Source organism: Larus michahellis, chromosome 3, assembly GCF_964199755.1.
Source record: "Larus michahellis chromosome 3, bLarMic1.1, whole genome shotgun sequence".
NCBI lineage: Eukaryota > Metazoa > Chordata > Aves > Charadriiformes > Laridae > Larus > Larus michahellis.
The window spans coordinates 102,166,960-102,179,495 of NC_133898.1; the positions used below are offsets into that span (position 1 = coordinate 102,166,960).

Below are 12,536 nucleotides of genomic sequence, written 5' to 3' on the forward strand. Positions count from 1 at the left end.
TTCCTCTAATGTGCTGTATTGTATTAGGGTAGCAAAGTGTTCAATACATTTAACCTCACCATCATCTGAAAAGGTGAAGTGCAGGGAGATGAGCTGATTTCCACAGTTACTTAATAGTGTCTGTACCAGGTAAGAAACATAAGTTTGTTTTCCAAATTTCACTTTACATCTTCTGGTCATCTCAGGCCAATATATTTACCAGTTTGCTCATGGGCAAGGTGTTATACCACATTAACAAGAGAGACTTAAAAAAGATAAATTACAGTAGTTGAACTTATTAAGAATAACAATAGCAAACACAGTAAGTAAATCATACATTATGCTTATAAGCATAAAACCTGACATTTTTCACAAAAAGGCCAGACATTACTAGCCATAAGACTTAGGGAGGTCCTTCCTTACTTCAGAGTCTTCATATCACGTCTGAAATGCAACATTGCACTTGCTTAACTGCAAGGCAAGAGCAAGTTTAAAAGAAGACGAGGAACTTGGCCAAGGACGAACTTTCAAAAAAATGGTAAGGGAATTTCTCAGTACCTTTGAATCTTTCAGACTTACTGATTTTAATTAATCCTTTGTGGCTTAATGAACCATTCTCAGCCAGCACAAACTGGCAGAATCATGGGAAATTGACAGTGAAAGACTTAACGCTCAAGTTTTATGCTGCCAGTCAATTTAGACAAGGAAATGATGCAAGAGGAATGTGAATGTCTGTTGTATGGTGAGCTGGCTCCATCAGAGTCTGGGACCAGGCAGACGAGCAGTCTGGTTCCTGCTGTACAGCACAGCACTGCAGGAGGTGTTTTACCAATACTGTAATCAATTGTTTTCCCAATACCGATCTCACAGATCCAAATGTGAGAGGATAATCTCAGTTCCTTGCCCTACAGCACAGAAGACTAGAAGAACTCCTGACTTCTCGATTTCCGATAGTGGTAGAACTACCAGGGTAGCAAGTTTTTCAACCCCTGATTTGAGTTGCCGGAACAAATGATAAATGAGGAGCAGAAATGTAAACCTGTGCCACCCTAGGCAGTTTGGGGATTTTCCCCTCTTCTGTCTATTTTATTATGTTTTCCCATTCTTGTTTCATGAAAGTTGTGTGATATGGTTCAATATCTGTGTCAGATATTATAAACACAGATTGAGGGTAGTAGCAATAAATTGTTTAAAAATTTCAGTAGAAGCAGCTACATGAAAAAAATAATCTTGATTTAACTGCTTAGCCGCTTTTTAGTTGTATTAGTATAACTGAATTAAAATTATTTTTTTGGATGTATGACTCAGAATCAGAATTTTGGTGTAAAATCATCTATTATATTAACATATTAATTAAATGAAGCTTTGTTGTTATGCATATGTTTTACAGTGTTTCATTTCATGACCAGTACTGGTCAGGTTGTAGGAGAGATTTCAGTTCCTTTGTGTTTCATCCACTTTATTTTACATATGGTGGCATATAGGCAATTTTACCAGTTTAGCTTCCCATTTTTCTTTCCCATTTCTGTACTAGTACTAGTACAGAAGCTGAAATAATAACTCCTTCTTCCATATTTTAAATGTTTTCTTTTATTACTTTTGTTTTCAAAACCAATACCACTTTTAATTTTCCTACACATTTTGAAATTTCATTAAACTCTAATAAAAATTGGTTTATACTACACTAACAATCAAAATGCGTGTGGATTAAAAGTGGAACTGAGTAGGTGTCGCGGTTTTGGCCAAATTGGCCAATGGCCGGTGACAGATGCTCTTCCCCCAGCCTCTCGTGCACAGAGAGGAGGAGAGATAGAGATTTACGCGTTTAGAAGAAACTAAACTACTTTAATGAAATATTAATAATAAGATAAAAAGGAAAATAATGAAATAGATAACAGTATATACAAAACCGTATTGAGCTCCCAGGATGACGTCACTGGCAGGCACTGGGGAGGTCCCAGGCTGGACTCAGCAGGTGGGAACCGGGTGCCAGAGTTGGAATCAGGAACCCACCGATGGGGATCAAAGGCAGATGAACAGACAGGGTCCTCGTTGGACATCAGCCACTGAAGGAAGAGAGCTGACCCTTTGATCCCTCAGCTTTTATACTGAGCATGGGGCAGATGGGATGGAATACCCCTGTTGGTCAATTTTTGGTCACCTGTCCTCTCCGCTCCTCTCCGCAGGTGGGACTCTTCTACGCCCCTCTGCTTCCAACCCTCCAACAGGGCAAATAACGAAATTAGCTGACCTTGGTTGTTATAGCAATAATTATAATGAAGAACCTCCGTACATACCATTCCTTGGCACAAACTGTCTTATCAATCCGAATGAACCATTTCAGACACAATATACTGTTAATTTCAGAGAGTTAGAAGAGACCTAGCTAAGAACTAAAATTACTAAACAGAAAGTTGGTTCTGTTTTACCTCAAACCAGGACAGTAGGAAAAGTATTTTAAAAAGTAAATATTAGAAAGTGCAGTAACAAACAACATAGATGCATCAACCCCCCGACACACACAGTGTCTACTTCAGCAACACTTCTCAAAGGAAGGCTCATTTCTTTCTAGTTAGTGGCTATACAAGTTAATTAGAGTAACATTATCCATTTTCCTTGAACTACTGGAGTTAAATGTGCAAGGTTTAATTTCTTTAATTGGTGTTTAAAAAGTTTAAATCAGCAAGAACAAAAGTGTTAACATTTTTTTGTTCAGGGTCATGTCTGAGTGATTAAAGCTGCTTTTCAAGAAATCCTTGAAAATTTAGTGGCTTGAAGGGACTGGAAAAAATACATATCCTACCTATGGCATGTTGCCTTGAATGCAGGCAAGCATCAGTGCTCACTAAATGCCATACAAAGGCAGAATAAGGTCCTGTTGGATTAAGCGTGTTTTGTTTCCTTTGGTGCTAATTTGGTAGTCTATAGTTTTATTTTATGCTGTATTTAAATCAGTATCTGACCCAGGAACATGGCTTGTAAAACAACATTGCTTATAGAACAAATTCTTCTTCAGGTGGGAAGGAACATCACCACCACCACCACCCCCCCCGCAAGGAATTTAGGCTTTTTTGAAAAGGAGATTATTTTTGGTTTTCTGATGTTGTCTGATACTCACATTCAGTTGCAGTAGGTCTTGAGAAGGTTAAAACTGAGATTGTTACTCAAATTTGTTGCTGCTTGACGAATCTGAAGAGAATACAGAGTTGAGAGTAGAACTTGCTTATTTTCAGAATTCTTTATGACCATGTCATACGATTCTAATCACTAGCAAGAACCAGAACTGGAGTAGAGAAACTCTTATCTCAAGGTTGATTTTTATCTGGGAGTTATGCACTGATTTCCAGACTGTTCATCATGTTGTTAGGAAACGTAAATAAAAATGTTATTAGAGTATTCAAAAATGTGTGCCTCGGCCATTTTGTTTATGTTCAAAACATCGCAATTTTAAAAGTTTCACAATATTTTGCAGAGTTCTACAAATCAGACTTCAAAATCAGGCATATTTCACAGGAATCATGAAGATGTGAAAGATTATTGAATCCTGGTATATTCTGATATCTACAGTGAGAATTTTTAAGCTATATAAAATTTATCTTGAGTGGAGACAAATGAGGAAAGATTGTACTATGCTTTGTTTTCTTTTGAGTTAATTATAATTATTTTTTTTTTTAATAAATGTTCTGCTCATAAGCCAAAACCTCATTATATTATTTATGAATCTGTAGTGAAATGATAGCATGCAAGCTCATTTCACTAGGAAGTCAATTCCAGGTTAATTCTACCTAACAGCAGCTCTAATTTAGGGTAGTCAGTAAGGGATGTTAATAAATGGTTTGGCATATATGTGTGAACTTTTCCTACCAGGTAAGTATCTGTACTCATTTTTGTCAAGTATAAAGGGCATTTAAAGAGCATGGTTACTATATGTCAAACGTATCTGCATAGTTTCTGAATAGCGAATTGTATTAAATTAAATTTCTGGTGTTGCTATGACCCTGACATTTTCAGGCAATTTAAGTGTTACAGTTTGTCAGCATATTAATGTATTTTTGTAAATGGGAGGAAACCCAACTGCATGTGAAGTCTGCATTTTAATACGCTGCTAATCACAAACAAGTATCTATTCTCAAAAATCGCAGAATAAAAGCTGCTTACTTTTGCTTGTTTGTATCAATAGCCTTTTTATTCCTAAAGATGTCTAAGAAGACATTAGGTTTTTGTATAGATAGCATAGCACTCCCAAGGCAAGTAATTGACAAAGTGTTTATGATGTAGTTATGATTACAAAACAAAGAAGTAAAGATTTTAATACCACTTTAGACAAATGCATTACATTCAAAATATACACATATTAAAGTGGGAGAAATTATTAGGAACCCAATCAGTATGTTTGTTTTGGGGGGAAGGAAACCATGTTGTTAAAATATTTACCGATAATAGTGCTGGGGGGAATACGCAGATAAATGTTTATTTCCAAACCAAGCGATTAATTTGCTGTTCAGTGTGCAAAATGGATCATAGGTTGCCATAGCGAATTTTCCCTACACCAACCTGACATTCAGAGTCTTGAATGAACTTAACTAGGCACAGTAGCTGTCGTACATGTTAAAACTATATTGTTCCTGACCTTTGTGTTTATTCGTTGCCTATGTTTTCTATTTGTTTGTTTATTTGTGTTTAAAATCCCAAGAATGAGGGCTTTTGTTGAAAAACGTACATGGTGTGACTGGAACAATCATAATTAAGCTTTAGTGAAACTTCAGAAGAGGATAAGGGAGAGCAGCAGCAGCAGAGCTCTAACAAGTTGATTTATGCAGCCAATATTAAAACAATGTTCAGTTTTTCATTTTTTAGGGAATTTTATGGGTCCCATGTAATTTCCAACTCAGAATTGTGTAACTGTCTTTGTCCATGTGCATATTAGATTTGCAACAGATACTGCATTCTGCTAATTTGAAAATTGTTTTATTTACTATTTATAAAAGACAGGGGTGAAAAAAGAATAACAAGCATCTCTCCTGAAGAGTAAAATGTGAAACTTCATAGGACAATATATTTTCAAAGATTACCTGGTATAATTTGTCATGATAATGGCAGCAAAAGCAGACTGCTGACTGTAACACTTGTCAATCCATCGCGCTTATTTCCTTGCCAAAGTGACTGGTAAAGGAATGGTATGGAAGAGAGGCAGCCTTCTGTTGTCCATAATCCTTATCAATAGTCTGTGTCAGCCATTGTGGTAAATCAAATGATACTGGCCTTTTAGTAGCCGAAGTGTAACTTTGAGAAGGGGAGTGTTCACATCCAGCCCTTGAACGCGAGTTTTGTTTCTTTCTAAGTTCCAGGAAGCCTCAGTGCAGTTCTCTAAAACGTGTTTGTGACACGGAGAGCCCACCTTCCCCTTCCAGCACCTGAACCTTACTGGCTTCAAACGCCACTTTAAACAGTTACATACCTTTCCACGTTGTCGCATTGTAGTAATGTATCTGTTTTAAAGTCCTAACTGCCTCTGAACCTTTGCTGCTACAGAAATACACAGTGAACTGTTAACAAGCTTTTTGAGCCCTTCCCATGGGTTGGGAGGCTGGTTTGTTTATTGTGTATGGCGTGGCACAGTTTGTTATGTTTCGGAGTGGCTGAACAGCGCTGAGGGAAGCAATTCGCCTTGCTTCAGCCGTGTCGTGCTTGTGCAGCATCTCTCTCTGCTGGGAGGCAGAGATCTCTCCTTCCCCGAGGGAGCTGGGAGCAGCTTTTGGCAGCCTCAGGCAGAAAGCCTGGGGGAGGAAAAGAGACTGGGACAGTCCTGAGAGGAACAGGGCGCTTACTTAAAGCTTGGCGGTGACTCTCAGCCATCTTGTAGAAGCGATGGAAAAAGGAAATTTTACTTGGGAGCAGTTCTGTGCATCTGGAACACTGAATGTTTTTGATACCAAGGTCACTGAGCTTTTTAAAAAGCACGACAAGAGGAGGGGGCCCTCCCTGCAGAGACAGAGGAGGGAAGTGGGAGATTTAGAATCATAGAATCATAGAATTGCTGAGGTTGGAAGGGACCTTTAAGATCATCAAGTCCAACCTTTAACCTACCCTGACAAAAGCCACTTCTAAACCATGTCCCTAAGTGCCCCATCTACCCTTTTTTTAAACACCTCCAGGGATGGTGAATCCACCACCTCCCTGGGCAGCCTATTCCAATGTTTAATAACCCTTTCAGTGAAAAAATGTTTCCTAATATCCAATCTAAACCTCCCCTGATGTGACTTGAACCCGTTTCCTCTCGTCCTATCACTTGTCACCAGGGAGAAGAGGTCAGCCCCCATCTCTCTACAACCTCCTTTCAGGTAGTTGTAGAGGGTGATAGGGTCTCCCCTCAGCCTCCTCTTCTCCAGGCTAAACAACCCCAGCTCCCTCAGTCGTTCTTCATAAGGTTTGTCCTCCAGACCCCTCACCAGCTTTGTAGCCCTTCTCTGGACACGCTCCAACACCTCAATGTCCCTCTTGTAGCGAGGGGCCCAAAACTGAACGCAGTACTCGAGGTGGGGCCTCACCAGTGCCGAGTACATGGGGATGATCACTTCCCTAGTCCGGCTCACCACACTATTCCTGATACAGGCTAGGATGCTGTTGGCCTTCTTGACCACCTGGGCACACTGCTGGCTCATATTCAGCCGGCTGTCAACCAACACCCCCAGGTCCTTTTCTGTCAAGCTGCTTTCGAGCCACTCTGCCCCAATCCTGTAGCGCTGCATGGGGTTGTTGTGTCCCAAGTGCAGGACCCGACACTTGGCCTTGTTGAACCTCATACCATTGGTCTCAGCCCATCGGTCCAGGCTGTCCAGATCCCTCTGCAGAGCCAACCTACCCTCAAGCAGATCAACACGCCCGCCCAGTTTAGTGTCATCTGCGAACTTACTGAGGGTGCATTCGATCCCTTCATCCAGATCATTGATAAAGATATTAAAGAGAACCGGCCCCAGCACCGAGCCCTGGGGGACACCACTTGTGACTGGACAACAACTGGATTTAACTCCATTTACCACCACTCTTTGGGCACGGCCATCCAGCCAGTTTCTCCAGGAGAATGCTGTGGGAAACAGTGTCAAAAGCTTTGCAAAAATCCAGGTAGATAACATCTACAGCTTTTCCCTCATCCACTAAGTGGGTCACCTTATCATAGAAGGATATTAGGTTTGATAGGCATGACCTGCCCTTCACAAACCCATGCTGACTGGGCCTGATCACCCTGTTCTCCTGCATGTGCCGTGTAATGGCACTGAGGAGGATCTGTTCCATGACCTTCCCAGGCACCGAGGTCAGACTGACTGGCCTGTAGTTCCCCGGATCCTCCTTCCGTCCCTTCTTGTCCATGGGTGTCACATTTGCTAACCTCCAGTCAACTGGGACCTCCCCGGTTGTCCAGGACTGCTCATAAATGATGCAAAGTGGCCTGGTGAGCGCTTCCGCCAGCTCTTTCAGTACTCTTGGGTGGATCCCATCCAGCCCCATAGATTTGTGCACCTCCAGGTGCTGAAGCAGGTCCTTCACCATTTCCCTTTGGATTACAGAGGCTTCATTCTGCTCCCCATCCCCGTCTTCTAGCTCAGGGGTCTGGGTACTCAGGGAACAACTGGTCCTACTGCTGAAGACTGAGGCAAAGACTGCATTAAGTACCTCAGTCTTTTCCTCATCCTTGGTCACTATGTTGCCAGCCCCATCTACTAGAGGACAGAGATAATCCTTAGTCCTCTTCTTATTGCTAATATATTTATAGAAACTTTTTTTGTTGTCCTTGACAACAGAAGCCAGGTTTAGTTCTAGCTGGGCTTTGGCCCTCCTGATTTTTTCCCTACATAGCTTCACTACCTCTTTGTGGTCCTCTTGAGTGGCCTGCCCTTCCTTCCAGAGGCCATAGATCCTCTTTTTTTCCCTAAGTTGCAACACTAGCTCCCTGTTTAGCCAGGCCGGTCTTTTTCCCCGACGGCTTGTCTTCTGGCGCATGGGGACAGCCTGCTCCTGCGCCTTTAAGACTTCCTTCTTGAAAATCATCCAGGCTTCCTGGGCTCCTTTGCCCTGGAGGAGTGCCTCCCAGGGGACTTTGTCAACCAGGCTCCTGAAGAGCCCAAAGTCCGCCCTCCGGAAGTCCAAGGTAGCAGTTCTGCTGACCCCTCTCCTTGCTTCTCGCAGAATCGAAAACTCTATCATTTCATGGTCACTGTTCCCGAGACAGCCTCCAACCTTCACATCCCCCACAAGACCTTCCCTGTTTACAAACAACAGATCCAGCAGGGCACCTTCCCTAGCTGGCTCTCTCACCAGCTGTGTCAGGAAGTTATCCCCAGTACATTCCAGGAACCTTCTAGACTGTTCCCTCCCTGCTGTATTGTATTCCCAGCAGATGTCCGGCAAATTGAAGTCCCCGACAAGGACAAGAGCTCGAGATCTTGAGACTTCTCCCAGCCGTTTATAGAATATTTCATCTGCTTCCTCATCCTGGTTGGGCGGTCTATAACAGACTCCTACTACGATATCTGCCTTGTTAGCCCTGCCCCTGATTCTTACCCATAAACACTCAACCCCATTATCACCATCATTAAGTTCAAAGCATTCATAACACTCCCTGACATACAGGGCCACACCCCCGCCTCTCCTAGCTTGCCTATCCTTCCTGAAGAGCCTATAGGCATCCATGGCAGCACTATAGCTATGTGAGTCATCCCACCATGTTTCTGTGATGGCGACTACATCATAATTATCCTGCTGCACAATGGCTTCCAGCTCCTCCTGTTTGTTGCCCATGCTACGTGCATTAGTGTATAAGCACTTCAGCTGGGCTATAGGTCCTTTCTCCTTTTTACTGGCGGGAGCCGAAATTCTGCCACCCCCAGACTTATTCCTAAGGAGCCTGGTAACGCCCCCTATCTTTTCCAAGTCTAGGAAAAGAAATCTGAAATCTATTAAATGGTTGCCATGTTCTAATTTAACATTTTGTCTTCTAGTAAAACCTGGTTTTAAAATCTATCAGTGTTTTAAAATCTCTTTTTCCTTTAAAGAAAAGGGCAGGTGGTTTTACCTCAAGGCTCTGGACAGAGCAAGAAGCCATCAGAATATGACATATGGTTTACTGGCTGGTAAGGAAGAGGGAAATATACAGGCTAAAAGCCATCATTCTTTTTATGACATTTAATGATAAGAAAAGAGATAAGGAAAACTATTTTGGAAAAATCTCTTCCCATTAATTTGACCAATTTTTGACCCCATTTAGATTTATACAATCCACAACATCCTATAGCAGAGTTCCACAGCTTAATTTTGAGTTGCACAAAAAGTATGCCCTTTAGCTTGCTTTAATCTTTGCACTGATTTATGTAATTTCATGTCCTTTTTATCCTGTATTGTGAGGAACTGTGAAAACTCTTTTATTTGTCTGCGTGCTACTCTGTTCTGACTCTCCTTGATGGCGGGTTTGCCTGAATAAAGAATCCTAGTCTATGCCTTCACTCTCTGGTCAGAAACTCTCATACGTACCATCATCCTTACATACCTTACAGGTTTTGCACACTGTAAAATTTTTGCGTATTGTGAAATCCTCTTCTCAGAATTTTGTTTTTTCTATCCTGAGTAACACAGGAAACGTTGAGCCACTTGTGAATGTGCTGAAGAGCACAGATCCTGATACAGATGCTGAGGGAATTTCTAGAGGCTCTCCATATTGAGAAAGCTCACTATTTAATCCCAGTTTTTCTGCTTCTGTTTCAACCATTCTCTTCATTTATTGAAGGCCTTCCTTGTTATCCCAGGGTGACCGAGTTACTCCAGAATCTTTTAGCACAGAAACCTGTTAAAAGCCTTTGGAAATCAAAGGCTATGTGCCAAGGCATCCTTTTTCACATTTTCTGTGTTCCTCCTGGGACTTGTGATTTCCCTTTCCAGAAACCATCTCGACTGCTCCCCAGTACATTATGTTCATCTATGTATCTGTTAATTCCATTCTTTAATGTAGTTCTTAATGGTTTGTCTGGAATGAAACTGAGGCTTGCTGATGCATAGTTTGAGGTGTGCCCTTGTCCCCCTTTCCCAAATCATAAAAAGCAAAAAGCCCCAAACCCATCCAAACCCAACCCAAACAAACAGAAAACCCAAAAATTCACACTTACCATTCCCATGGTTTGGATGCCATTTTAAGTGATGGCTACGGTAATTTCCTTTAGGACTTCTGGGTAAACGCTATTTGATTGGTCTTTTTTTTTTTCCTTTTTTTTTTTTTTTAATTGTTCACTTTGTTTATTTATTTTAAAACATTTTACAGTAGTAATTCGATTTGAGATCTCTGATGTATCCCTAATAAAAAGGGGTTCTGGCCTGGGAACCTCCTAGAGCTCATCTACATTAAATTTTGATTTGGAGAGTTCATTTACATTTCCTGCTAGAGCCTTATCTCTTTGAACATTCCTTTTATACTTTGATGGTCTATTGGCCCTACAGCTTTTCTGGCAGGCTTACTGCTTCTGTTGGGTTTTAAAAAGAATTTACTGCTTGCCATTATGCTTTTAGCAAATTGTTCCTCAAGATCTTTTTATTTTTCTTTACTTGGCCTCCTTTATTGGATTTTTGCTGCCAACATTTATATAACTTCCTATTTTTCTTCATTTGGACATGACTTCAAATTTTAAAGGATGTATTTTAGCCTTTATAAACATTTCGTACCCTGCTATTTAAATATTCCGGTTTCTGAGGGTCTCTGAAGTATTTTTTTTTTTTCCTAGTAGTTTATTTACATTTTATGTGAACCTCTGATAGTTTAAGTATTCATCTGCATGTGCTTCACCCTTTGGGATATTCCTTTGAATTTCCCTTTAAAAAGTCTCTTAGTTTTTATGTAGTGTTCCTGTACAAAATGATGTCCTCGATGGCTTTTTTTCTGTTGTTTCTGCAGCTACCTAAACCTGCGGGTATCTAAACCTGACTTCATGCTCAGTGTTAGGAACGGGTCCTTTGCAGTGTTAAGGACCAAGCCAAGGCTTGCTTCTCCTCCTGTGGGTTTATGACCAGCTGCCATTTAGTGCTTCAGGTCATATCCTCTTCCACCGTTAGCATGCTTTCTTCCCGAGTAGTCCCCCAGTGCCCTATTCAGATGTGTGAACTTTCATCTTCATGGATAGTTCTAGCAGTACTTTTTTTTTCCTATTTTGGCATGAAATTTATTATATAAACTATGGAGTCTTACCTGCTATGTGGCCCCAAGGACAGGTACCTGTGATCTGGTGTGACCAGGAACCTGTTCCAGTCCAGTGGTCCAGTTCATAAAGACTCAGTTGCAACATTTTGGGTGGTTTGTTTATATATTAGAACACTTCTCAACATATTGTGTCAGTGTTATTTGCTTAGATGGTGAGATATGCATTTATTGTTCTGTGTTTTGTCAGTGCCCCTACAGTGATTCCCATTTTTAGTAGGTCCTTTGCTATCTTTGAAACATTATTAATGGTACTAGATTTCTTTGAGCAGGGAAGCAGTAGACTTAAAAGTAGACTTTTCAAAGCTTCCTTGTTTTCCATTCCCCATGACCTGTTTTCATCTATAAAAAATAAATACCTAATTAATTTTAGAGAATTCCACATTTTGCTGGTGTCTCACTATATCTGTGGTGCTGTCTGTATGTCCAAAACTCTATGAGTTTATTTTAAAGTCAGTACTGCTTGTCTTTCTGTAATTTCTTTTCACATTCAAATTTTATTTTTTTTAATGTCGTTAGAGAAAAAATGGAGGCCAGGAGGGTTCTTCAGGAGTAGGGTTAAATTATGTTACAAATCTTTTGCAGAAACTTAATTATTTTTAAAACTGATGGCAGTGACAACAAGAAAAATAACTGTCCATTTTCTCCTTTGTAGATACCTGGACCTGTCTACAATTTCACTGGCTGTATACAAGTCACAGAAATCAATAACGTGGGACCTTTCAACTTCTCTAATGCTGTGGGAAGAAATAATGTTGACAATTGCAGGTAAACTACCCTCTGTGCCTTTTCAAATCAGAAGAAAGTATTTGTGATGATTTTGCTTTCTTCCTTAAAAAGGGTGACCATTTTAGATAATTTCAACCATAGTTACAGAAAAAAAAAAAGTATTATATAGATGGGTATTGTGCTTCCTATAATGCTTCTGAAGCCTCTTCTTTATGTAAGATGCTTTTTGCAGAGTAGTTCAATTAAGCTTGACAGCTTATTTAGAGTGAGTTTTCGCCCAATGAATGCTGAAACACACTGTACTAAGCAAGATAATCTGCAGCAAAATACAGGAGTGGGAAGTGGGGTGATGTGCCAGTTGTGTTTCGACTCATGGTTTGGGGATTTCCATTAGTCTTGTAACAAATCCTGATGACTTGCTGCTACATTTACTATGTATGAGATGTTGAAAATCTGGAAAGCATTGTTTCTGAATACATAAAAAACCGCCATTTGGTTTCATTTTTGCATATTCACATTGCTGTGGTCACGCATTGACTGAAGTAAAAGGCTATGCAAAGACAATGCTGTAGATTAAGATTCTGTTCTGGCATAT

General features: G+C 40.6%; 1 protein-coding gene across 1 annotated transcript in view; it reads left to right on the forward strand.

Moving 5' to 3' along the window:
• EYS (eyes shut homolog) overlaps nt 1-12,536 on the forward strand; it is an 875,293-nt gene that overhangs the window by 612,348 nt on the left and 250,409 nt on the right. Inside the window, exon 35 of the mRNA XM_074581469.1 lies at nt 11,868-11,980. Coding sequence (XP_074437570.1) covers nt 11,868-11,980 — 113 coding nt within the window. The remainder of the gene's footprint in view (nt 1-11,867; nt 11,981-12,536) is intronic.